At 49.4% G+C, this 27,954-nt stretch overlaps 1 protein-coding gene across 1 annotated transcript; it reads left to right on the top strand.

The window, feature by feature from the left end:
* The first annotated feature begins 11,263 nt into the window (after positions 1-11,263).
* Positions 11,264-12,900, top strand: LOC139684151 (zinc finger protein 664-like). The gene is made up of 2 exons (XM_071579752.1): positions 11,264-11,508; positions 11,933-12,900. Exons 1-2 carry the CDS (start codon positions 11,364-11,366, stop codon positions 12,676-12,678), a joined length of 891 nt encoding a protein of 296 aa, XP_071435853.1. The 5' UTR covers positions 11,264-11,363; the 3' UTR covers positions 12,679-12,900.
* Positions 12,901-27,954: the final 15,054 nt, after the last annotated feature.

Here is a 27,954-nt window from a genome sequence, read left to right as displayed (position 1 = left end):
CCAGGATTCCCATGATCCTCAAGAGCCTGGAGATGGTAGGACCCCAGCCCAGCGAGGGGACACCCCAGGATTCCCAGGTCCCCAGCCCAGAGAGGGGACACCCCTGGGACCTTCAGTACCCTGAAGGAGAGGTCAGGGAAGAATGGACTCCTGGGACCTGCAAAACCCCCAGCATCCCAAAATGGGGGGATCCTGGAGAGTCAGTGCCCCCAGAACCACAAATGGAGGAGACCAGAGATGGGGGAACACTGGGTTTCATGGGACCCCTGGCAGCCTGGAGAGGAGGGACCCCCAGAACCCCAAAGTGGAGAGACCAGAGAGGAGGAACTCACGTGAGGGGTTCTTTCAATCATAGAATCATAGAGTCAATTGGGTTGGAAAAGACCTCCGAGATCATCAAGTCCAACCCTTGGTCCAACTCCAGTCCCTTTACTGGATCATGGCACTCAGTGCCATGTCCAATCTCAGTTTAAAAACCTCCAGGAATGGGGAATCCACCACCTCTCTGGGCAGCCCATTCCAATGCCTGGTTACTCTCTCTGGAAAGAATTTTTTCCTGATATCCAACTTAAATTTCCCCTGGAAGACCTTGAGCCCGTGCCCCCTTGTCCTATTGATGAGTGCCTGGGAGAAGAGACCAACCCACACCTGGCTAGAACTTCCCTTCAGGTAGGTCTAGACAGTGATGAGGTCACCTCTGAGCCTCCTCTTCTCCAGGCTGAACACCCCCAGCTCCCTCAGCCTCTCCCCACAGGACTTGTGCTCCAGTCCCTTCACCAGCCTTGTTGCTCTTCTCTGGCCCCGCTCATGCCCCTCAATCTCTTTCCTGAACTGAAGGGCCCAGAACTGAACACAGTACTCAAGGTGTGGCCTCACCAAGGCAGAGTACAGGGGAAGGATCACTGTCCTGGGCCTGCTGGTTTATAGGGAATTAGAATTGTTGACATTTTTGGTCTGTGTTTTTGCCATCTGCCACCTGTGAGGAAGATCTACCCTTTTCCTGCCTAGTTCTGAGGAGAAGGAGCTGATAAAGTGAAAATTTTGTCCTTGAAGAAAAAGACTTTGCATAAACTACAGTTATTTTGAGTCTCTTCTATTGGTTGGACTGCCTGGAGAGGAGAGAGCTATTAGGGGAGGGAGTTTGGGGAGAGGAGAAGAATTTGAAGCAAGAGAAGCAGCAGCAGCGAAGTTGGTAGCTTCTTGCCTGGGGGGGAGGGGGAAAGGCTTCGGTGCCCCCCCATCCCAACCCCCCTGCCCCGGCAGACATCTCCGGGGGGCTGGTTTGCTACACGAGGGAACCTGTTACTGCAGTGAGTTGGCTAGTGGGTTGGTAAGACATTAGTGCCAGCTACTCCCTTGGTGAATGGGGGGGTATTGGCACACCTGGGTTTATTGGGTTTTCTTGAAGGCTTTTTCCTTCCTTTTGCTTCCCCCTCCGTTTCCACCATAAAACTCCTATCATTTTAACAATCTCTGGTGAATAAATAAACGCCGTTTGTTAATCTTTTCACAGTGTCTGTCTCGCTTTCTGGCATCTTTTCGAACTCACCCTAAAACAGCTGGTCAGACTATTTTTGATACAGGCCAGGATCCCATTGGCCTTCTTGGCCACCTGGGCACACTGTTAGCTCATGTTGAGCTTCCTGTCAATTAGTACCCATAGGACCCTTTCTGCCTGGCTGCTCTCCAGCCGCTCTGTGCCCAGCCTGTAGTGCTGCAGGGGGTTGTTGTGGCCAAAGGGCAGGACCTGCACTTGGCCTTATTGAACTTCATCCCATTGGAATCAGCCCATCTTTCAAGTCCCTCTGCAGAGCCCTCCTGCCTTCCAGCAGCTCGACACTCCCATCCAACTTGGTGTCACCAGCAAATTTGCTGATGATGGACTCAATCCCCTCTTCTAAATCATCAATAAAGATGTTAAACAGGACTGGGCCTAACACAGACCCCTGGGGGACACCACTGGTGACCGGCCGCCAGCTGGACACAGCCCAGCTCACCAGCACTCTCTGGGCCCGGCCCTCCAGCCAGCTCCTGACCCAGTAGGGGGTACACCTGTCCAAGCCATGGGCTACCAGCTTTTCCAGGAGTATATTATGGGAGACAGTGTCAAAGGCCTTGCTGAAGTCCAGATAGACACATCCACAGCCTTCCCCTCATCCACCACGTGGGTCACGTAAAAGGAGATCAGGTTGGTCAGACAGGACCTGCCCCTCCTAAACCCATGCTGGCTGGATCTAATCCCTTCGCTGTAGTAGTTTTGGCTTTAGTCAGCATAGGTCCCCATTTAGGCCTCAGTTTTTAGCAGGCCTCAAAGGTTGTGACACAGATTAGAGGGGACAGGCATCATCTGACTTAAGCACCCATAGAGGTATTTCATATCATCTGACATCATCAGGAAGTGTCGGGGAGTATAACAAGCAAGGTGGGAGGAGTCTCTGGGCTCTTCGGTCCATGCTTCTGACCAGGACGGTTCCCGCTCCCTGACTGCTGATATCAGGCCCTCCTGCCAGTCGGCACGTCTGCTTAGCCGGGGACGTGAGCACATTCCTGTTAATTCCTCTTTCCCTCTTGCTGGGAGGTTTCCTCTGGGGAGGGGGTTTGGTTGGTTTGGAGTTTCACCTGTTAGCTGGGGCGACCTCGGTGAGCCTGTTGTTGTCTCCTGTCACTATGTGCTATTTCATATTCTGTGTTAAGCTCTCCTCTTCTCTGTATAAATATAAAAACCTCACTGTGTCTAAAGCCTCGTTTCTGCTGTTTTCCCTCACTCTCCTGCTCTGGGAGTGGACTTTTTGACTGGGTACCAGGCAGTTGGCATTTTGCCAGCTCAAACTATAACATTCTTTTGGTGCCGAAACCCAGGAACTGACCAAGGGTGTTGGCAAGTTTCCCGGGAGCTTGGCTGTGTTCCCGGGGATTGTTTAGGTAAACTAGTGTAGATTATCTTGTGTTTTGGGAACACGTTGGGCATTGAACGTAAAACAAAATGGAGAGCAAATTGGTAATAGGCCTCTTGTTAATTCCTTTCTTAGTTATAACTGTCAGTTTGCCTTTGTTAGTGCTTATTCAATTTCACATGGTGAGAGCTACTCTGCCTGGTACAACCTTTGACTTCAATTTTCTTTTCTCCCTCCAAGATCTGCCTGATTTCAACATAGAAGATTTCATAGCAGGAGCATACACAGTTTTTGGGGATTCTTACTTGGTGTTTTTGATGACAATCGTGGGACTGGTGAAAACCCTAGGTGCATTGATAGGTTTGAAAAAGGTGGTGTTATGCTGGTGGTTTCGGTTCAGGACAGAGCAAGCTTCAAATCGGGGTTTTAATAGACCCTTATTGGGACGTCCCTTGAAGAAGTCACTGCCTGGGTGGCAGGGAAGATGGAGTAGCCTGGGCATGTTAATAGGACGTTTGGCACCTCCTGTTACCTGGCAATTTACTCCGGAGGAGGTGCTCGACCCTAACAAGCTGGCACATTGCCTGGAGGAAGGATGCCTTGCTTATTCTGACCCAAACCACCAGCTGCTTGCCTTCTATTGGGGTTTGGCCCATGCCTACCGAGCTGCAATAGAGCATTGCCAAAAAGGTACAAGGGAGGACACAGGGACCCAGATTGTGGAGGACACTACAGACACCCCAAACCAGACAGGTACCCAGATCAATCAGCGAAAAACTATTATTGCTCCTGTAGTGAAAAGGAAGTCATGGATAGGGACATCAGAGGGAGCAACAGTAGGAGAAGGAGCTGGTGAGGGGACAAGTGCGAGTTTTTCGACAGATGATACAGGTGCAGGACCTTCAACAGAGGGGGCCAAACAATCACCCGGGAAACAGGAACGGCCAAGGGAAATTAGACAGGAGACCATAATATCCAGATCACTGACCCCAGCAGAACTTCGGGACATACGGAAGGAATACAGGCGCCTGCCTGGTGAACGAATTCTTACATGGGTGCTCCGATGCCGAGATGGAGGAGCTGGGTCTTACGTGTTGAATGGTCAAGAAACACAACACCTGGGCACTATTGCAAGAGATGATAAAATTGAAAAGGAGATGGCAAAGACAGAGGGCGATTGCAATTTGTTGTTGCGACTCTTTGGAGGTGTGACTGGGGCATACCCGTATAGGGAGTCTTTACAGAGTTCCCCACGGAAGTGGACAACCATAGATGAGGCCAGCCAATACCTACAGGAACTGGCGCTGTTAGAGCTTCTCTATGGTGATCCTCTGGACGGACTTGCTACCACTAACCCAGAGCATGTCCCCTGCATGATGCCGATGTGGAGGAAAGTAATACAAGGTTGCCCTCCATCGTTAGTCAGCTGCCTGCTAACAGTTCTTCCCGAGAGTGGTGACCATGTACCCCGGACAGTGGGTGACATGTGCAGTTGGCTACGGACTATAGAAGAGGGGCTTGACGTTCTACGGGCTGATCTTCCAGACTCTAGGGGCAGCCCTAAGTCTCGTGGCCGACAGGTCACTGAGAGAAGGGTGTCCTCCGATGCCTCTGACGAAGACAGAACCGAGGAAAGGCCACGGTCTCGGTCTCATTTTCGATCCCGGTCTCGTCCGCGTTCCCCTCGTAGTGCACACGAGAAGAGAAGCCCCAAGAGTAAGCCCCGTAGTGAACGTGGATGGTTGTGGACTAGTCTACGTGCACTGGGGGAAGACATGGAAAGGTGGAACGGTGAGCCCACCTTTAAGCTCGGAGCCCGGTTGCAAGAGTTAATAGAGAAGAAAGCTGGCAAAAAGGCTGTCCATATAGTTGAGGCAGAGACCCCGCAAAGGAAACATCGGTCCCCAAGACGTAAAAGGAGAGACTCCATCACCTCTGATGGAGGAGTCTCTGATGGAACATCACTGAGGTCAGATAGCGAGTGCTCGGAGCAGGAGCAGCAATAGAGGGGCCCTGCCTCCGGCCAGGAGGAGGAAAGGGACAATCGAGTTTTCTGGACAGTGCGGGTTCGGTGGCCTGGCACATCGGCTCCTCGGAGATACCGAGCTCTGGTCGACACTGGCGCCCAATGTACATTGATGCCGTCGGAACATGAGGGTACAGAGACTGTTTCTATTTCTGGAGTAACCGGAGGGTCTCAAGACCTATCGGTGGTGGAGGCCGACATGAGCTTGACGGGAAACCAGTGGGAAAAACATCCCATTGTGACGGGGCCAGAAGCCCCTTGCATCCTGGGTATAGACTACTTGAAAAGAGGACACTTCAAGGACCCAAAGGGGTACCGGTGGGCTTTTGGTGTAGCCACGGTGATTGAAGACAAGTCCAAACAGTTGTCTGCTCTTCCTGGCCTCTCAGAAGACCCTTCTGCTGTGGGATTGCTCCGAGTCAAAGATCAAGAAGTACCGATGGCCACCACAACCGTACATAGGCGACAGTATCGGACAAACCGAGATGCTGTGACCCCTATCCATAGGTTGATCAAGAAGCTGGAAAGTCAAGGGGTGGTCAGTAGAACACATTCACCCTTCAACAGCCCCATTTGGCCTGTACGCAAACCAGATGGAGAATGGAGACTGACAGTGGACTATCGTGGCTTGAATGAGGTCACGCCACCATTGAGTGCCGCCGTGCCAGATATGTTGGAGCTCCAGTATGAGCTGGAGACCAAAGCAGCAAAGTGGTACGCCACTGTTGACATCGCTAACGCGTTTTTCTCCATTCCCTTGGCCACAGAGTGCAGGCCGCAGTTTGCTTTCACCTGGAGGGGCATCCAGTACACGTGGAATCGATTGCCCCAGGGGTGGAAACACAGTCCTACCATCTGCCATGGGCTGATCCAGGCCGCACTAGAGAAGGGTGAGGCCCCAGAACACATCCAATATATTGATGACATCATCGTATGGGGAGACACAGCAAAAGAAGTATTCAGAAAAGGACAAAAGATCATCCAGATACTCCTCGAGGCTGGTTTTGCCATCAAGAAGAGTAAAGTCAAGGGACCTGCCAGAGAGATCCAGTTCCTAGGGGTGAAATGGCAGGACGGGCGTCGCCAGATTCCAACCGACATCATCAATAAGATTGTAGCAATGGCTCCCCCGACTAGCAAGAAGGAGACTCAAGCATTTCTGGAAGTCATAGGCTTCTGGCGAATGCACATTCCTGAGTACAGCCAGATTGTGAGCCCTCTCTACTTTGTGACCTGTAAAAAGAACAATTTCCAATGGGGTCCTGAACAACAACAGGCATTCAGGCAGATCAAGCAGGAGATTGCACATGCCGTGGCTCTTGGACCTGTCAGGACGGGGCCAGATGTACAGAATGTACTTTATTCCACAGCTGGAGATAAAGGTCCCTCCTGGAGCCTCTGGCAAAAAGTGCCTGGTGAGACGCGAGGGCGACCACTTGGTTTCTGGAGCCGAAGCTACAGAGGCTCTGAGGCCAATTACACCCCTATGGAGAAGGAAATCTTAGCGGCGTATGAAGGCATACGAGCAGCCTCAGAAGTCATCGGTACCGAAGCACAGCTTTTCCTGGCACCTCGACTACCGGTGCTAAGCTGGATGTTTAAGGGAAAAGTGCCCCCTACACACCATGCCACCGATGCCACGTGGAGCAAATGGATTGCTTTGATTACACAACGTGTTAGAATTGGGAGCTCGAATCGCCCTGGAATTTTAGAAATCATTACTAATTGGCCTGAAGGTGGGAACTTCAGTCTGGCAGAGGAAGAAGGGGAGGAGTCAGTGGTCGTGCTGAAGAAGCTCCACCATATAACCAGCTGCCAGATGAAGAGACGCGCTACGCCCTTTTCACTGATGGTTCCTGCCGTATCGTAGGAAAGAGCCGGAAGTGGAAAGCAGCTGTGTGGAGTCCCACCAGACGGGTGGCAGAAGCCACTGAAGGGAAAGGCGAATCGAGTCAGTTCGCAGAACTCAAAGCTGTCCAATTGGCCCTAGACATTGCAGAAAGAGAAGGATGGCCAAGGCTCTACTTGTACACCGACTCATGGATGATAGCGAATGCCCTCTGGGGGTGGCTAGACCGGTGGAAGAAAATGAATTGGAGACGTAGAGGGAAACCCATCTGGGCTGCAGATCTGTGACAAGACATTGCTGCCAGAGTAAAGAAGCTGTACGTGAGAGTCCGCCATGTAGATGCCCATGTGCCTAAAGGTCGAGCTAATGAGGAACATGATAATAACAGACAGGCAGACCGAGCTGCACAGATCGAGGTGTCTCAAGTAGACCTAGACTGGCAGCAAAAGGGAGAATTGTTCCTGGCTCGATGGGCCCATGATGCTTCAGGCCACCAAGGCCGGGACGCAACTTATAAATGGGCACGAGACCGAGGGGTGGATTTAACCATGGACGTTATCTCTCAGGTTATCCGCGATTGTGAAACCTGTGCTGCCATTAAGCAGGCAAAAAGGTTGAAGCCCCTTTGGTATGGTGGACGCTGGGACAAGTATAGATACGGAGAAGCCTGGCAGGTGGACTACATCACATTGCCACAGACCCGCCAGGGTAAGCGCCATGTGCTTACCGTGGTAGAAGCGACTACCGGATGGCTAGAGACCTATTCGGTATCACATGCAACAGCCCGGAACGCTATCCTGGGCCTTGAGAAACAGGTCCTGTGGAGGCATGGCACTCCAGATCGCATTGAGTCAGATAATGGGACTCATTTCAAAAACAATCTGGTGGCCACTTGGGCATGGGAGCATGGTATTGAATGGGTATATCACATTCCATATCATGCACCTGCGGCTGGGAAGGTTGAGAGGTGCAATGGACTGTTAAAAACAACTCTAAAGGCACTAGGTGAAGGAACTTTGAGGAACTGGGATAAGCACTTAGCCAAGGCCACCTGGTTGGTTAACACTAGAGGCTCTATCAATCAAGCTGGTCCTGCCCAAACAGAATCCCTCCACACGGTGGATGGAGACAAAGTTCCTGCAATTCACCTGAGAGGCATACTAGGGAAATCTGTTTGGGTTACTTCTCCCTCGGGCGAAAGCAAACCCATTCGTGGGATTGTTTTTGCCCAAGGGCCTGGGAATACCTGGTGGGTGATGAGACAAGATGCTGAGATCCAGTGCGTGCCCCAAGGCAACCTAGCCTTGGGGAAAACCTAATTGTGTGCCTTGAGTTGTGTTTTGCAGGAAACCAGACACCGGATGAGAAAGACCCAAACAAAGCTGATACTGGTATCCCATGACGTCCAACGTTAAGGCAGCCCTAACCTGTGAACCAGTCCTGAACTTGGAACTGTGACTTTAACCAAAAGGCGAAGGACCCAAGCTGAACTGATGCTGGGGCTGATCCTTGACGAAAGGCCACCTGCCTCGAAAGACTGCATATGGACTATACATATATGCATATAAGCGAGGAAAAAAAAAAAATGATTACTGTGGGATATGGGCCGTTGATGTCATATGATATGAAATAAGGGGTGGACGTTGTAGTAGTTTTGGCTTTAGTCAGCATAGGTCCCCATTTAGGCCTCAGTTTTTAGCGGGCCTCAAAGGTTGTGACACAGATTAGAGGGGACAGGCATCATCTGACTTAAGCACCCATAGAGGTATTTCATATCATCTGACATCATCAGGAAGTGTCGGGGAGTATAACAAGCAAGGTGGGAGGAGTCTCACCCTCTTTTTGGTCCATGCTTCTGACCAGGACGGTTCCCGCTCCCTGACTGCTGATATCAGGCCCTCCTGCCAGTCGGCACGTCTGCTTAGCCGGGGACGTGAGCACATTCCTGTTAATTCCTCTTTCCCTCTTGCTGGGAGGTTTCCTCTGGGGAGGGGGTTTGGTTGGTTTGGAGTTTCACCTGTTAGCTGGGGCGACCTCGGTGAGCCTGTTGTTGTCTCCTGTCACTATGTGCTATTTCATATTCTGTGTTAAGCTCTCCTCTTCTCTGTATAAATATAAAAACCTCACTGTGTCTAAAGCCTCGTTTCTGCTGTTTTCCCTCACTCTCCTGCTCTGGGAGTGGACTTTTTGACTGGGTACCAGGCAGTTGGCATTTTGCCAGCTCAAACTATAACACCCATCCTTTAAGTGCTGTGTGATTGCACTCATGATGATCTGCTCCATAACCCTGCCAGGCACCGAGGTCAGGCTGACAGGCCTGGAGTTGCCAGTGTCAGCCTTGCAGCCCTTTTTGTAGACTGGGGTGACATTGGCCAACTTCCAATCATCTGGGACCTCCCCAGAGAGCCAGGACTGTTGGGAGATGATGGAGAGTGGCTTGGCAAGCTCTTCTGCCACCTCCCTCATCACCCTGGGATGGATCCAGTCTGGTCCCATAGACTTGTGAGGATCCAGCTGGCTCAGTAAGTCACTATTTCTTCCTGGAATACAGGACGGCTATTCAGCTCCCTCCCTCCATCTACCAGCTCCAGAGGCCAGTTGTCTTGAGGGCCACCTGTCTTACTGGTAAAAACTGAGGCAAAGTAGGTGTTAAGTACCTCAGCCTTCTCCTTATCTTTGTTAACTATATTTCCCTACAAGTCCAACAGAGAATGGAGGTTTTCCTTGCCCCTCCTTTTGTTATCAATGTATTTATAGAAAGACTTTTTGTCATCCCTAATAGAATTAGCCAAATTAACTTCAAATTGCATTTTTCTTTCCCTGATTTTTCTGCATCACCCAGTTCTCTTCATAAATTCTTCATAAGTAGCCAGCCCTTTTTTCCACAGTCTGTAAACTTTCTTTTTATCCCTGATTTCTTTCAGAATCTCCCTATTTAACCAAGCTGGCCATCTTCCCCTCCGGCTGGCCTTTCGGCACACTGGTATAGCCTGTTGTTGTGCACTCAAAATTTCCTTCTTGGAACATGTCCATCCCTCCTGGACCCCCTTGTTTTTAAGGGTTGTTTCCCAGGGTATGCTCTGAATTAGTTTTTTGAATAGGCCAAAATCTGCCTTCCGGAAGTCCAGAGTAGAGGTTTTAATGGTGCCTCTCCTTGCATCTCTGAGGATTGAAAATTCTATTATTTCATGGTCGCTGTGCCCCAGGCGGCCTCCAAACACTACACCATCTACCAGCCCCTCTCTGTTTGTAAACAGCAGGTCTAGCGAGGCCTTACTCCTGGTAGGTTCATTTACCAGTTGATGAAGGAAATTGTCCTCTATACACTCCAGGAACCTCCTTGACTGCCTCTTCTCTGCTGTGTTGAGCTCCCAGCAGATATCTGGCAGGTTAAAGTCACCCACAAGAACAAGGGCTGGAGATTTTGAGACATCTGCCAACTGCTTGTAGAATAATTCATCTCCTTCATCATCCTGGTTGGGTGGTCTGTAACAGACACCCACAAGGATGTCAGCCCTGTTGGCCTTCCCCCTGATTCTGGCCCACAGACACTCAACCTTTTCACTGCTGACCTCAACTTCAACAGAGTCAAGAGACTCTCTAACACATAAAGCCACCCCTCCACCTCTCCTTCCCTGCCTGTCCTTTCTGAAGAGCTTGTAGCCCTCCATAGCAGCACTCCAGTCGTGTGAGTCATCCCTCCATGTTTTTGTAATAGCAACTATGTCACAGTTTTCCTGCTGCACTTTGGCTTCCAGCCTCTTCTTGTTTGTTTCCCACACTGCGTGCATTGGTGTACATGTACTTCAGCTGGGCCATTGATTTTACTCTCAATTCAGGCTCTACACCCTTAGGCTTATCTCTGGAGAGCCCAGTTTCAGTCCCTTCCCCCTTCAAACCTAGTTTAAAGCCCTCCTAACCAACCCCACCAACTTATGGGCTACAGTTCTTTTGCCCTTCCTAGATAAATGAAGCCCTTCTGGCTTGAGGAGACTGGGCAACATGGAGTTTGCTCCATGATCAAAAAACCCAAAATTTTGACGGTAGCATCATCCCCTAAGCCACCAATTTGTAAGCCAGGTTTTCCTATACCTCTCATTTACCTCTTCATTCATCTTGGCTAGCACAGGAACTGAGACAATTACTACCTGTGCTCCTGTTCCATGAAGTGATCGGGTCAGAGCCTTAAAATCTTTTTTAATTACCCTGGTACTTCTTTCATGGATGTCATCACTTCCAACCTGGACAACCAACAGTGGGTAATAGTCTGAGGGTTGAATTAGCTTAGGAAGTCTCTTAGTAATATCCCTCACCCTTTTGATTTTGCTGAATCTTTGTATTTTAGAGTTTTTTGGAGTGAATCTTGGTGTCTTGGAGGGGGTTTTGTGGTAAATCTTAGTATTCTTGGATTTTTGGGGGGCTGAATCTTCATATTTTGGAGGGGGTTTTGATGACTGTTGATGGATTGCACGGGTTTTGGGCTGAATCATAACATTTTGGGATTCTTGGGGCTGTGTTTTGGAGGGTTTTGTTGGGCTGAATCTTGGTATTCTGGAGGGTTTTATGGATGCAAGATGCCTGGTCACTTCTATAGATGGATTTGGACAGGAGAAGCCCCTCACCCAATGTTCTCACACCTTGCTTTTCCCCTAAAAACAGGATTTCTCCTTCCCAAAGCTTGGCGAGATGGAGGAGGAGGCGGGGAGGACGAGGAAAGATGCCCCGGGACCCCCAGGCAGGTGAGGAGGAAGTCAGTGCCCCTTTGTCCCTCTCTTGTGCTACATCTTCCAGCCCAGCATGGCCCCGGCTGCAGGACAACCCCGCTGCCACTGCCCTTCTGCCAGGGACGGGTTTGGGGGGATGTCCTTCCTTTCTTCCTCTCCTTCTTCCTTTTTCTTCCTTACTCCCTTTCTCCTTTTCCCTTTCTTCCTTCTGCTTTTTCCTTCCTCTCCTTGTTCCTTTTTCTTCCTGTTCCTTTTTCTCTTCCTTTTCCTCATTCTTTTCCTTATATCTTCCTTCTCCTTTTTCATTTGTCTCCTTCTTCCTTCTTCACCTTCTTCCTCTCCTTGCTCCTTCCTCTCCTTGTTTCTTCCTCTCCCTTGTTCATTCTTGTTCTGTCTTCTTTCTCCTCATTCCTTCCTCTCCTTTTCCTTCCTCCCCCAGACACTGAGTTGAGGATGGAGACCATGGAGGACAAATCCACCCAGAAGAACCTCGTGGAAGAGGCCATTTTCAGTGCCTCCATGGTGCAGGAATTCAACAGGGAATCAAAACCAGGAACGTTCCCCATGGGAAATGGCTCCAAATCCATCCCAGAGTACTCCAAGGAGGAAAGACCCTCCTTGTTCCAGGAATGCGGCTGGAGCTTGAGACAGAGCCCAGACCTTGGGGTCCATGAGCAGCTTCATACCAAGAAGAAGCCCCACAAATGCTTGGAATGTGGGAAGAGCTTCAGCTGGAGATCCCACCTGATCCGCCACCAGAAGACCCACACTGGGGAACGGCCCTACATATGTGGGGAATGTGGGAAAAGCTTCAGCCAGAGTTCTCACCTCCTTACCCACCGCCAACCACACACAGGGGAACAGCCCTACAAGTGCTTGGAACGTGGGAAGAGCTTCAACCACAGCTTCAGCCTCATCATCCACCAGCGTGTCCACACTGGTGAACAGCCCTATGAGTGTCCTGAGTATGACAAGAGGTTTCGAACCAGCTCTGACCTCATCCTGCATCAGCGGCTGCACACAGGGGAGAGGCACTTCCACTTCAGAAAGGGCTTCATCCGCAGCTCCGACCTCATCAAGCACTGGTACATCCACACTGGGGAGAGGCCTCACGGGTGCTTCAAGTGTGGGAAGAGCTTCAACCAGAGCTCTGCCTTAACCTCACACCAACGGACCCACCAGTAAGGGAAGCCTTACGAGTGCCCAAACTGCAGAAAGAGCTTTGTCCGCTGCTCCAACTTCATCACCCATTGGAGGACCCACACTGGATTATCCATAGTGACCCACATTCTGCAGAGACCTGGTGATCCATGTTGGATAGAGGCCTGTTGATGAACATTCCTGGTGACCTGTGTTCCCTGTGACCCACTATGGTGAGGCATCCACCCTCTCCACCCCTCACTACGATCTATGAAATCCTTCTTAGGCCTCGGCCTTGATGAACAGCTCCTGGGCTGAGCTGCTCTTGAGCTCATCAGAAACACTCTCTGCTCCAGGAACTGGTGCTAAGGAGCTCCTGCGTTTTTTAACCCACAGCCTTGGAAACTTATTTTTCTTGTCTGAATAACAATGCAAATGGAACCATATTTTTGTTCTCAAACTTTCAAAGAAAGTCACTGACCTGAATTGGGGCCAGGAAAAAGTCCTGTGCCTAAAGCCCCCTCTGCATGGGCCCAAGGACCAGCGGTGCTGAGCAAGACCCTTTGAGCTCTCTGGGACCGCAGCAGATGCAACAGTGACCTCCCTCTGCCAGGGCCTCTCAGAGCCCCCAACTTGAAGGTTTGATGCACTCAGAGGGTCCCAACCGACAGCGGGTCCAGGGCTGATCCCCCCCATTTCTCAAAGCTCAGCCCTTTGCCTGCTGAGAAGGTGCAAAAGCACTCCAAGGATTTCCCTGGATCCCAGGTACCTTGTCCAGGCTCCTTCTGTCTCTGTGAGTGTGAATCTGCCATAGCGAATGTCCTGGCAATACTGCTCTGTTGGATTCTTCAGGACTTCAGATTTGTAAGTCAGTCAGGCCTGTCAGTTCCCCTTATGGTGTAGTAAATTCTATATGAGTCCTTTGCTAAAAATAGTTTAAGTTCAGTTATCATTAAAATTTAAGGTAAGTGCTGTTAAGTAAAGTTAAATTTAATTTTAATTTAAGTGCTGTTGAGCCTCTAGGCATAAACTGTTGATCAACTCCAGGCTCAGTTTAGCATGGGAGTCCTACTCTGAACCTTATGACTTAACAGGACAGTCTCTGTATTCCTTTTTATCCTTAGCTTTTCCTAGCCTCTTCTCTCCCCTGACCCTTCAGTCCCCTTCCAGCCTCCACATAAATAGTTTCGGGTTTATTTTGGCTTTGAGTGATTGATTTTGGATTTTTGTTTGCTTTGTCTTGCTGTGCTTTAAACAACTAGTAAGTGGTGGAGAGAACCTTGCAACAAACTTTATCATGCTTGTTGCTTTTTATATTTGGCCTGTTTCTGCTGATGCCTTTGCTGGTGATTCTTAAAGCAACCTTAAAACACTGATTGGAAACAAAGGAACAGCTCTGCAGAGCCCCAGGCAGTGCAGAAGGGGCAGGAGGTGCTCCAGGTGCTGGAGCTGAGATTGGAAGCTTGTGCTGGAGCAGAGTCCCAGCAGGGGCATGTGGATCCCTGGAGAGGATTCCACACTGGAGCAGGTTTGCTGGAAGGACTTGTGACCCTGTTGGGGGACCCACCTTGGAGCAGGGGAAGGACTGTGACTCCTGTCTCTCAGCAGTGGCAGGAACAACATGACCCCCATTCTGTCTCCCTGCACCCCTGGAGGAAGGGAGGGATGGGGCGGCACTGTTTGTACGATGTAGTATACTTCCCATGATCCTGCTCTGATGTGGTTGGTATTAAATTCAATTCCTGTCCACAAGGTGAGTCTGTTTTGCCAGTGACAGTGATGGGTGAGGGATCTCTCCTGGTCCTCGCCTCAACTCCTGGACCTTTCCTATATTCTCTGCCTCATGCCCAGTTGTGGAGGGCAGTGACAGAGCGGTTTTGGTGGGCAGCTGGCCCCCAGCCAGAGTCACCTCACCACAGGGGCTTATAAGCGGCTTGGGGACCCGAATGTTGGGTGGAAATCCCACCTGGGGGTGGAGGGTGTCCCCGCTTCCTGCAGCCCCCACCCCGAAAGTAGCCCTCGGCCAATGAGAGTGCTCATCACTTATGACTCATCAGTTCCCAGGCAGACCCTGCAGCGCCCAGCACTCCCCACCTGGACCCCACCTGCACCCCCAGGAATGGCAATTTGGGGAGGGGGGAGGGGGTGGCGCCCAGGCCGGGCTCCCCTGCGCTGTCCCGGCTGTGGCAGCTGCAGTGGGGGCTGAGTGCAGGAGGGAGCCCTGCGGGGCCCAGCCCTGCCTGGGGATGGCTGATGCCATCCGCCGGCTACACACTGGGCCAGACTGGTGCTCCCAGTGTCATGCCAGGAAGGGCAGGGCCAGAGTCCAGCTGCTTTTGGGGTGTCGGCACCTGCCCAGTCCTGGGGATAGGGTGTGTGGGGGGAGCTGGGATCGGACTGGTGGTGCTGGGAGTCCCCTTGGCTGTGGGTAAGGGGAACTCAGGGGACCAGTGTGGGGGGCAGGAGGGTGGGGTGGGGATGGGAAGGGATGGGAGAGCGGGAGAAAGAGTGGGAGGGACATCCAAACCAAATGGGAGAGGAGTGCAGCCACCCAAACCAAGAGCAGGAATGACTGGGGATTATTGATGATTAGAAAGAGGGAGGAGAGAGGGGAAAAAGGGGGCTTTGGACCCCCAAAATGAGCATAAGGGAGCTGGGACCACGAATTCAAGCAAGTTGAGAGGGAATACCACGAAACCAACCTGTGCGGGGAGCTGGGGAATGCGGGGATGATGGGAAAGGGGTGGGAGAGCGCAGCAAAGAGTTGGAACAGCAGACAAGGGCACCCTGTAGCCAGGAATGGAATAAAACAACTCCAAAAAGGCCCTGTTGGCAAAGCCGCCAGTGGGAAATTAAGAAGGGGGGAATGTCATGCTCTTTTGGGGACTGAACAAAGCTGAAACCAATCTGAGTCATCAATTCCAAAGTGAAACATCCTGAGAGAGAGAATATTTGGCAGACTTTGTAAAATACATGGATAAAGGAACAAACAACACCCCTGAGAACTTCTCCAAAGCTGCTGAGTTGGCACAGTCTAGACACACCTGACTGACAGTCCAGCACTGTACACTATAAAAGCCCAGGCCCAAATTTAAAGGGTGGGATCTTCTGACATATCCCTACCTGGAGGTTGTGTGTGGAGATTCCTCCCTGAAGTGGGGATGCCCCTAAAGGTCACTCCTTGAGGCTGAGCCAAAGAGATTTGCACATGGTCATGGGTCTGGGTGTGTGATCAAGCTCTACTTAACAATTGCTTTTGCTTTAATACAGTTGCTTCAGTATTGCTTCCTAGTGCATTATATTATAATAGTTGCTACAGCTCCTATATTGTGTGGTGAATAATTATGATTCTTCTTACTTAATCATTGTCATAATAAATCATATATATATAGTTATATAAATATATCTGGTTTGCCATCCAGACCCCAGGGATGTCATGATGAAAGCTTTGTGACTGCTCTTTAACAGTCTAGAGAAATCTTAGATGTCACCATGGAAGCTCGGTTACTGCCTTGGACATCACAGCTCTTTAGGAGTGTAAAGACACCTCTGCTGTCATGATGGAGCCCCTGTGACTGCCTGTGAACTCATGACTCCTTTAGCAGATTAAAGACCCCTGTGATGTCACTATGAAACCCGTATGACTGCCTGTGACAAATTGGCTCCTTAGTAGACAACCATTATAATTTCCTGTTATTATGGTCAGTTTCCATGGCAACAACCATCAGGACATATTGCTCACATAGGTCACAGCTCCATGGAAATGCCTTGTCAGAGTGTTTGCCATTGGAACGAGCGAGCTGAGTCCTGTAGCCAGACTCCATTGCCGTGGCAACCATTTAAGGTCCCGTTCCTCGAGTGTGGTGCCATGACAACCAAGGTTTGGACCAGTTATGATGCTTGGTTGCCACGGAAACCTGCATTAGGGCCTATTGCTATGGGCTTGTGCCATGGAATTCTGGGTCTGTGACATTGCCATCCACTGCTGGTACCCAATGCCAGGCTCAGAGATGGTTTCCCAAGGGTTGTTTCCATGGCAACCAGTGCTTGGGTCAGCAATTGTCCAGGCAATTGTTATGGAAACCCATTGCCCCAAACTGCTGCCATGGGCACTTGCACTGAGACCCATTGCTAAGGCTGGTTGCAATGGCAGCCATCAAAAGGACCCAATGCTGTGGCAGTTGCCATGACAACTTGCACAGAGACCCATTGCTGCAGTCAGCTTCTATGGCAACCATCAATAAACCCATTGCCAGGGACCTTGTCATGGACACTTGCACAAGTTGTCTGCCATAGAAACCACTTCACAATCCTATTGAAAGTCAGCTGCCATGGCAACCATCATAGGAACCCGTTGCTAAGGTTGGTTGCCATGGCAACCACCCCAATGCCCCATTGCCAGAGCTGGTTGCACAGCACTGACCCTGTGGACCCCTGGTGCTGGGGGACGGGCTGAGGGGGACTTAATTTTGGGGTCTCATCCTGCCCTGCCAGCAAATGAGCAGTGGGGGCACCAGGAGTTGGGACAGGAGAGAGCCGGGACAGGTGACCCCAACTGACACCAAGGTGTCTCAGACCATGTGGCATCACAGTCAGTGTGGAAAGGAGGGGGAGAAGCAGGAAGGGGGGATGCAGGGAGTCATGGTGTTTTGTGTCCCCAACTCACCATTCCCTGGGATGGAGCCCTGCTCACCTGGGGATGCTGAACAGCTGCCCTGGGGTTGCTGAACACCCACTTGCCTGTAGGAAGCAGGAAAGGAATTCCTGGTTTTGCTTCCCTGTAAGCCTTTTGGTTCCCTCATGAAACTGCCTGTGCCTCAGTCCAGGAGTTTGGTCCCTTTTGCCCCTGGATTCTACACTACCCTGCAGAGGGCTATTCCCATGGCAACCACCCCTTAATTGCCGGAGACTGTTGCCAGGATCCCCTGCACTGAGACCAATGGCCAGGGCCAGTTGCCATGGCAGCCACCATACAGTTCTGTTGCCATGGTCAGTTTACATGAAAACCACCTGATTACCTGTGACTATGGCAGTTGCTGTAGCAACATTCCCATGAGCCAGTTGCTGAGGTCAGAAACAATCACAGTTCAGTCACTGGAGTTGGGTTACCAAGGCAATGTTCACTGAGACCAGTGGCTACAGCTGTTTGCCGTGGCACTCATAGTTAAAACCCATTACTGGGGACTGTTTCCATGGAGACATGAGCTGAAACCCTTTAATATGATCAGTTGGCATGGCAGCCATCAGAAAGACCTGTTGCTTGAAACTGTTTTCATGGACACTTACAGAGAGAACCGTTGCTATGGCAGTAGTGTCCATAGCAACCAACAAATGACCCATCAGAATGGTAAGCTGCCATGGTAACTTTCCTCCAACACTGATTCCTGGAGGCTTTTGTTACGGAGACTTGCACTAAGACCCATTATGAGGGGTAGTTGCCATGGCAACGAGCACAAGAAACTGGGGCTTGTGTTGGGTGGCGTGGCAATCTGCAGTGAAGCTCTTGACACAGACTGGTTGCCATGACAACCATCATAAAGCCCCCCTGATTGTCACACCCTGGTGCCATCACAGCTTCCTGTTCCATGTGTTGCTATGGCCGGTTGCTATGGCAACCATTCTCAAACTCTTTGCTCCGGACCATTGCCATGGGCAACACAATTAAAAATCCTTAAAGAGGCTGCAATGGAAAAGGTGATGAAATAATGTCTTCAAGAACAAATTCAGGAACTAACAAATGCCACAGACACTGTGTTCATGGCTTTTCGCTTTGGAGCATGTGGGAAGTGGTACCACAGCAGTTCTGAATTTTTGAGGGCCCTGGGTGTCTCCAGCTGCTTCCGGGGCACTCTTTCCTTCTGCAGACATTGAACAGATGTCTGCTAGGAAAGCATATCGTGGTGTATCATGCCAGTCACCAGTAAAGTTTCACAGGACTGAACGGGAACACTTTGAAGGTAAAGCCACCACAATCCAGTTGACACTAGGGATGGATACTAAGTAGAGACAATAAAGGAATTGTATCATGGCATGTCACAGGCCATCAGTTTGGGGCAAAATTCTACCCATTTTGGGCAAAGTGGACAGGCCACCTGTATTGGGTTTGCATGACCAGGTTTTGGTAGTAGGGAGGATCCAGGGGTGGCTTCTGTGAGCAGCTGCCAGAAGTTTCCCAGTGTCTGGAGTAGCCAATGCCAGACGGCTCCAGGATGGGCTCTCTGCCACTGGCAGGAAGTGTCAGTGGTGACATCCCAGGTGTGCATGGGCTGCCAAAGGACAGTGAGGTCACAGATAGTGCAAGGGGCTCTGGGAGACATTCCAAGGGCTGCTAAAGAGCCATGATGTCACACAAGTTCCTGTCCTGGACACAGTGGGAGCTTCAAAGTTTATTAGAGAAGCTCATGTTGAATCATGAGGTGCAGAAAGGAATCCCAACAGACCCTACAGACACCAAACACCCAAGAATCCCCTGGCTTTCTAAACTCCTTCTCTCAGAGGAGCCTGTGGGCAGCTGGATCCAATCTCAGCTCCAGACTTATTGAATGATTTATGCATAAAGGATTATATAAGTGCGATTGAACCTTTATACAACTTTGTCCTGCAGGATTAAGGATGAAAAATTATATATATATTTATAAAAATATATATTTATACAAATATATGTATATCATTGAAGTAGAGAAAAGCCAGAACCTAGGGGATTTTACTAAAAGCACCCAACTTTCCGGGGAGTCTCCAAGAGATAAGGTTTAATTTACGGAAGACATCTAACTCTCAGTGAAGTCTTAATTAAAGGTCCATGTAGCGAACAGGTTAATCCCAAGAAAAAAAGCCAGAGCACCATGTTTGGCAAGACCCACTGCAAGAATCTGCAATAATCAGCAATATTAGACCGAGTTGAAAAGTTCATGAGGATGAAGAGCAAAAATACGACCACCACCAGATGAAGTAACAGGATCTCCCCTCATAATATTCCTCAAAATGGACAGCTCCGCCCCAACTCCGCCTGTTATGAATATTATAACTAGATATTGCAATATTATAATCGTGCATGAATATGTAGGTAAAAATATTGTAATCCCTCACTAGAAATGTATAAATACTGTAGCTTCTCACTGTAGATTTGGGAGCTCTTTTGTCCGATACTAATCTGAGAGTTCCCCAACGTTGTCTTAATAAATACCTTGCTGTTTATTAACTAAAACTTTGTCTCTAAACAGTTTGTTCTGCCTCTTTGGGCATAATTATGCAATTATATGCAATTTATGATGATAATGTGTCTTGGTTTGAGATAGCAAACTGCCAACCCCCCAAGAACAGAGAGAAAGCCTCCCTCCTAATGCCAAGGAAAGGGAGGAAAAGAGAGGGGAAAGACAAAAAAACCACTTCAAACCGTGTTTATACTAAAAATACATATATTTTTACAGAAAGAAAGAGACAATTAGAAGAGAGTACAAATATTCACTCACACAAGTCTGCAACAACAAATTTCCCACTTTTTAACGAACACACAAATTCTACTGTCTTAACTACACATTACTTAAAAAAAACCTTATTCCCCAGGAAGACAAACTCAAGCAGAGAGACCCAGAACAACACGTTTTACTTTTCTGAGATACCCTGTGAGTCAGCGGTGGGCCTGGACCTCTCCATCCCCCCTGGGGCAGCATCATATGTCCTCCCAAGAGGAGGGCTGAGAAGCGACTGCCTTAACCACTCCCACACTGTTTCCTACTTCCCTGGAGATGATGTCATAATGTGGTATGGTGTCGGAGGAGACTTAGTGGACGAGGATTTCATCAAGTGGCAGAGATACTACAAACGCTGGGTGGATGAACATGCAGAGGTGCAAGAACTGGGGAGACCTTGGAAAAAGCCCGACAACGATCACGAAGGCTTTAGGAGTTATTTAGACATTTCTCCTGTTTAATTGTTATCTACCTCAAAATGGCTACCCTTGTCTTTTTCCTTAGTCATCCCTATCCAGGTTTCTTCTCCCCACAAACCCCTAGGGCATTTTCCCGCCAACCCTTCCCTGATTGGTCCCCGGGTTGGTGCAGTGCACCACTTTCCATATATGGTTACGTTCAACCCCAGTTCACAGATTGGTTCTTTCCTCGTTCCTCCCCTTCATTTGCATACCTACCAATCCGATGCTTTGCTCCTCCCTGTCTCCGCCCCTTACTCCGCCCTAGTTCTAGAAGGTCCCATGCTACCCTATATAAGTCTGAGCACCCCAATAAACCTTGCTTCTCCGCGTTGACTCCTGACTCGTGTGGACTTCTTCCTTCGGGATCGTCGCCGGGTTGGGAGTGGGAGGAGCTGTCCCCAAAGCTTCTAAGGAGCTGGTTCCTCGTGAGCACACACTGTTGCTCTCTGAGCCCTTCTCCTAGGAGCGTCACTTCCATCTACCATATCGGTGGATCCACTCATCCACCGAGAGTATGGAATACAAAATTACTGGCTAGAAGAGGTCAGCTGTTAGCTCAGCCCAGCTCAAGTCAGCTGACAGCTTCGGCCTAGTCCAAACTCCAGAGCCCAAATCCAGGACCACCTAGGTGAACCCATAACATAATGATTACACAGAAAGATATTAATCAGAATTATTCACTACACAGTATAGGAGGTGTAACAACTATTATAATATTGATGCCTTGGATCACGTATCCTTGTGGAAAGAGACACACTGAAGACAAGTTAATGGAGAAAGATATAGAGTTTTATTAGAAGGTTCCACGTTCAAACCCAGGAGGTTTGACCCTGAGGTCTGACCCTATGGTCAGGAAGTCACAGGGTTTTATACCCCTCATGGACATCCAAACAGATGTTTCCATTTCTCTCTAATGCCCACTCAAAAGTCCTGCCAATCTGCCCCCTTCGTTATGAGGGGGCAGTTAGGCCTTCTCTTGTTGTTTGTCTTTTGTTATCTTGCAGGTGTCTGCTGGAGAACAACTCGGCCTTGACAAGGCCTGAAACTCATGAGAAAGGCACTTTAATATTCAGACTTAAGATCAGGGCAACTTAGAAGAGAATATATGATTTTAAAACTTTCTAAAATTACACTAAATCACATTCTTAGGCATCATTTTTCTTTTTTAGAGTCTTGACAAATTTTTTCTTTTGTCCAGTCTCTACTATTTAACTTACTTCACTTTACTAACAAATATATACTAATCTGGTTATACACACACACACTGCTACATATTACTATTGATTACAGAATTTTTTGAACTTAAACTTTACTTTTTCTTTAGTCTTGGCAATGCGTCTTTGGCTCAACACTATAGAAGTGCATAGCGATGGTAACCGTAAGTGGTACAGTGGGACTGATTATGACTAGAACTAAAATACACAGCTATTTTAGCTAGGTCCAGTTTGGCAACCAGGAGGTGAGTGCATTTAAGATGTTCTTAAGATCCCAGAATTTATCATCAAGAGTCACTTGATGTATGATTTCGGTTTGAGATTTTTTTTAGATCTGTATTGATCTTCTTACTCTGGTCTATATAAGAGCAGCAGCCGGTATTAATGACTTTGCACGTACCTCCTTGTGAGGCCAGTAAGAAATCAAGGGCCATCTGGTTTTGTAAAACTACATGAGACAAACTACTGACTTCCTCTTGTACGGCTTTAATTGCATCTATGGTTTTGTTTTTAATAGACTCTACAATGGCCAAAATGTTAATGATTGCCTTCTTTGGCTCAAGTACTCCAAGAGCAAGCATAAGAACTTTGAGTATGCTGTGGAAGGTTGTGGAGCCCACAAGAGGATTGACAGATCCTCTTACCCTTTTTACCTGGGCTCCCATTCTTCTGATTTGATCGGATATTGTTATGTGTGGGATCACAGCTCTAAGAGCACAAGCACAATCCTTGTCAAAAGGTAGAATTTTCCATGCTTGGTCACCACAAAACCAATACCACCCCTCACCCTTCAGTGGGATCATTCTCTAGGGTGTTTTTACTATTTTTGCAACAAATGTTGACGGTACTCCTATTTTTGTTTGGGCATCATGGCAATATGGAGGGAGGGTGGCTTTCCCGGTGGCATTAATGACCACACAGGGTACAGCACAATGCTCAGGAGTTAAACCAGTCAGGGGTATTGGTACGTTTGTCTCAGGGACGTGTGCCCATCTTCCAGCTGCCAAAAAATTCAAGTGGTACATGGGTCTACTCTGCCTTAAGAAGTTCAACAGACATAGTTAGCTGGTTTGCTAACTGATCTCCAAATATGGTTGGACTATTTTTGCAGCCCTGGGGTAAAACACTCCAGGTCAGTTGGACTTTGCGTCCAGTTTCAGGACTGTCTCATTTAAAAGCAAAAAGCTCTTGACCATCTTTGGGATGCAGAAAAAGGCATCTTTGAGATCTAGTACAGTAAGCCACTCTAGGTTATCTGTCAATCTAGTTAGGAGGGTGTAGGGATTTGCTACTACTGGATAAATATCTTTTGCCTTTTCTACCTCAATGGGGATTTCACTGCGACTTTCTTGTACAAAGAGAGTAGCTGTTTCCTTATGTTTAGTTTCTGGAATTATAACTTCTATTTCTCTCTCTTTAGTGAATTTAATTTCAGCTTCTAATTTTTTCAATAGGTCTCTACTTAATAAAAATTTGGGAGTTTGGCATATAGAGAAATTGATGCGTCACTCAATGTTTGCCCAATTTAAATTTTAGAGATTGAAAGAAAGGCTTTGTTTCTGTCACTTCTGTAGCACCAACTACTTTTACAGTGTCATGACTCAGTTTCTTCTCTAAAGTATTCAAGACAGAATATGTTGCCTTTATGTCTACTAGAAATTTAATACTGTTTTTTCCTAGCTTAGCTATAACCAGAGGTTTTGCTGGAGAGATATCTTCTGCTCCCCAACATTCTGGAAAACTAGTTCTGGAAACTTGCTTGGAAGTCTCTTTCTTGAGAAAGTCTCTTTCCTAGTGTCCTTCCTTTTCACGAAAGGCGCATTGATGCTGTTCTAAAGATAAGCCTTTCTTAGGTGGGCCTGGGCCTTGAGCACTTGCAGCTTGCTTTAGTGAAGTTTGTGTAGCTGGGTCTGGCTCTTCTCTGTTTGGAGCTGTACAGCACCTGGAACTTGAGCTACACTTGTTTAAGAGTAGTTACTTCCCTTCTTGGGACATCATAATGCATTGCAGCCTGAGGGCCAGCACTACTGATTGTCTTTACCTTAGTCCCTAATGGTTCAGGGTTCTGAATGACAGGGGCTGCGGGAACTCCTGTTCCTGTGCTATCACCTATACCAAGTGGTCTGCTCTGCATAATGGCAGCACCTTGGGAGGGATAGGCAGCTTGATAGCTCTGGCTTATCGTTCTTGTCTCTTTACTCACTACAATGCCTCCTCCAGCAGATCCCTGTAGGGAACCAGCAGCTGCCTGCACTACAGCAACATTACCACCACCTAGCCCCGTCCTTCTGCTTATGGCGGCGGCCACAACGGCAGCCGCCTGCCCGGCGCCCGCTAAGCCCGCCTCCTGTTTTACGGCCGCAGCAAGGGCGGAAGGGTTGGCAGCTGGAACCTCCCTGGCTCCGGGCGGCTCTACCTTTACACGGACTGCGGCAGGTGCCCCGGGGGGGCGGCAACGCCGCCGGGGGCCGGCGCGGCCGCGCGAACAGCGGCGGCCCCGGCCCCAGTGGCTCCGGCGGCAGCGGCGCCGGCGGGGGCAGCCGCAGAAACGGCCGCGGTGGCCCCTTTCCCAGCCCCAGCCCCGGAGTCCCGGGTCGCAGCAGCCTCGGCCCCGGCGGGCCGCGACAGTAGCGCCGGCGTTGGTATGGGCAAGGGCAGGAACGGCGGTGGCCCCAAGAGGGGTACCCCCAGCCCCGGCTGGGACGGCCCTACCCGCTGAGACAGTAGTGGCACCGGCGTCTGCGCCGGGCCCGGCCGCCTCCTCTTTCACAACGCCAGGGGCCCGCCCCTGGGCCTGAGTCCCCGTGGCGGCGGGGGTGGGGACTGGGGCGGCAGAAACCACCCCCTGGGAGGGGCCAACAACCGCGGCAGAGGGGGGTGCCCCACCCACAGCAGGGGTAGGGACCGAGGAGGCAGAACCCCCCCCTGCGAAGGGCCAAAGGGGGTCCGGGCGGCAGCAGGAGCCGCCCCCCGAGACGGGCCTTGGAGTGGCCCCCCCGCAACTCGCCCCGAAGCTGCACCACCAGCCGCAGCCGGGAGCTGGGCGGGGCCAGCGGGCAAAGCGAGGGCCCCTCCCGCTCCCCCCAGGCCCCCCGCGGGCGCAGCCGCACCCATAGCCGGGAAACGTCCCCAGCGCAAACTGGGAGAAGTTAATAAATCTAAATCTTCCAAAGTTTCCGTGGGAGGGATCTTTGGGATATATATCTTTTTCTTTCCCTGCTTCTCCCTTCTGCCCAGTGCCATTACTGGCACGTCCCCTGGTGTGCTAAGTGGTTCAGCCATTAAATTAGTTTCAGAACTACCATTTTTCCTTTGATTTTTCCGCTCTATCAGCATCAGAAATAAATCTGCATATCTGGCTTCAGTCTATTTCTGGTCTTCATGTAAACACGATATTCACTGCAGTACTAGATTGCTCCTTAGAGATCTGTATTTCGGCCAAGTTGTATCATTTTTCTTAGCATAGTCTGGCCAAACTTCTGTGCTTAATTCTACAAGTTCTTATCTTGTCATTTTTCTTTGAGAACCGACTAAATCATACTAATTTCTCAAAATATGTCTCAGAGGTGTATCGTCAGGGATTTCACTACTCAAGGAACATAGGACACCCATCTTCTGGGCAAACCCCTGGTACTAAGGGAGAACAGATGTCTTTCCCCCCTTTTCCAACTCCGTAGAACTTTTAACAGCTCTCAGGGCGGGCAACGCCCCTCTGCAAACGGAGGGGATCTTGTTGGGCAATTACAGTTCAGGACCTGTGCCAGAACTCCTGTGCAAGGCAATTTTGGACAGCTGCCACTTTGTACTAATTATGAGCGAGTTCAGAGATAAGAAGAATGCAGATACAGGAAAAGCAATTAGGGGAAGAGAAAGTCAGTGACCCAGGTCTTTTTGCTCGCTCAGCAATCGGGAGGTTTGCCCAATCTAAACCTCCATCTTCTGCCTCTTATGAGATATTATGACATATTAAAAGTTGCATCCTGCAGTCCTCTGAAGAGTTCCTAGGGCTCTCCTCCAAGAAAAACAGAGACTGGTTTGATGAGAACAATCAAGAGATCCAGGAATTGCTGAAGAAGAAGAGAACTGCTCACCAAGCACACCTTGCTCAACCGTCTTGCCATATAAAAAAAGCCGCCTTTCGTCTTGCATGCAGTGAGCTCCAACAGAAACTTCGAGACATCCAGAACAAATGGTGGCTCAACCCAGCAGAAAAGACACAACTATGCACAGATTCGGGTGACCAAAGAGGATTCTATGATGCCCTGAAAGCAGTGTACGGACCCACACACCAGGTTCAAAGCCCCCTACTCAGTGCAGATGGTCAACTGCTTCTAACAGATAAAACCTCCATCATGAACCAATGGTCTGAGCACTTTCAGACTCTCTTCAGTGCCAACCGTGTAGTCCACGGCTCAGCAATTCAGCACATTACACAACAACTGGTGAAACATGAATTGGATGCAGCCCCTACTATGGGAGAGATACTCAAGGCCATACAATAGGTGAAAACTGGCAAGGCAGCTGGGGTTGATGGAATTCCACCTGAAATCTGGAAGCATGGAGGTCAAGCACTCCATGCCAAATTCCACGAGCTTGTTGTGAGTTGCTGGGAACAAGGGGAACTACCACCAGATCTCCGTGATGCAGTCATCATCCCCCTGTACAAGAAGAAAGGAGAAAAATCAGACTGCTCAAAGTACCGAGATATTACTTTGCTCTCCATTGCTGGTAAAATCCTTGCAAGAATACTTCTGAACAGATTAGTACCCACTATTGCAGAAGACCTTCTACCTGAAAGCCAGGGTGGTTTCAGAGCCAATAGGAGCACCACAGACATGGTGTTTGTTCTCAGACAACTGCAAGAGAAGTGTAGGGAACAGAACAAAGGTCTCTATGTAACCTTCGTGGACCTCACCAAAGCTTTCAACACTGTGAGCAGAAAAGGCCTGTGGCAGATCTTGGAACGTTTAGGATGTTCCCCCAAGTTCCTCAAAATGATCATCCTGCTACATGAGGATCAGCGTGGACAAGTTTTACAATAAATTGCCCAGGTTTTACAATAGCTAGCTATGCAAATACCTTTTATCTTACTTCTTATAAGCGGTCCGTTGGGGTCGCAGGGGGCGGTGCCTCCCGGTGGAGATGAAAAGGGAGCTTCCCGCTGCATGTGCCGGCAGGTGGGGAGTCTTCCTTTCCGTGGTAATCTCTCGATTAAGGGTCAATTGCCCGCAGGCGTCTCCCGGGTCCCACCAGAGTCGCCAAACTGATGCCTTGGATCGCATATCCCTGTGGAGACACAGTGAAGACAAGTTAATGGATAGAGGGTTTATTAGAAGAAGGTTCCACGTTCAAACCCAGGGGGTTTGACCGCGAGGTCTGACCCTATGGTCAGGAAGTCATAGGGTTTTATACCCCTCATGGACATCCAATCAGAAGTTCCCATTTCTCTCTAATGCCCACCCAAAAGTCCTGCCAATCTACCCTCTTCTCCTGTTGTTTGTCTTCTGTTATCTTGCAGGTGTCTGCTGGAGAATAGCTCGGCCTTGACAAGGCCTGAAACTTGTGAAAAAGGCACTTTAATATTCAGACTTAAAATCATGGCAACTTAGCAGAGACTATATGATTCTAAAACCTTCTAAAATTACATTAAATCATATTCTTAGGCATCAATATAGTGCACTAGGAAGCAATACTGAAGCAATTGTATTAAAGCAAAACCAATTATGAAGTAGAGATTGATGTCACTCACCCAGACCAATGACTGTTGGTATCTCTTTGGCCCAGCCTTGAGGAGTGACCTTGAGGAGCATCCCCACTCCAGGGAGGAATTTCCACACACACACCCCAAGAAGGGATATGTCAGAAGACTCTACCCTTAGAATTTAGGACTGGGCTTTTATAGTGTAAAGTGCTGGACTGTCAGTCAGGTGTGCCCAGGCTCTGCCAGTTTAGCAGCTTTGGAGAAGTTCTCAGTGGTGTCACTTCTTTGTTCCTTTACTGCGGGGATTCTCCTACCTCTGCCACATCTTCCCCTCCTTCTCAGGATGTTTCACTTTGGAATTGATGACTTAGGCTGGTTTCAGCTTTGCTCAACCCCAAAACCTCTTAAATTCCCACTGGGGGCTTTGCAAACAGGCCTTTTAGAAGTTGTTTTACCCTATCCCAGGCACAACATCC

Source organism: Pithys albifrons, chromosome 32 (genome assembly GCF_047495875.1).
Source record: "Pithys albifrons albifrons isolate INPA30051 chromosome 32, PitAlb_v1, whole genome shotgun sequence".
Lineage (NCBI taxonomy): Eukaryota > Metazoa > Chordata > Aves > Passeriformes > Thamnophilidae > Pithys > Pithys albifrons.
Note: the sequence above shows the minus strand (reverse complement) of the source record. Positions and strands in the feature narration are given on the sequence as shown.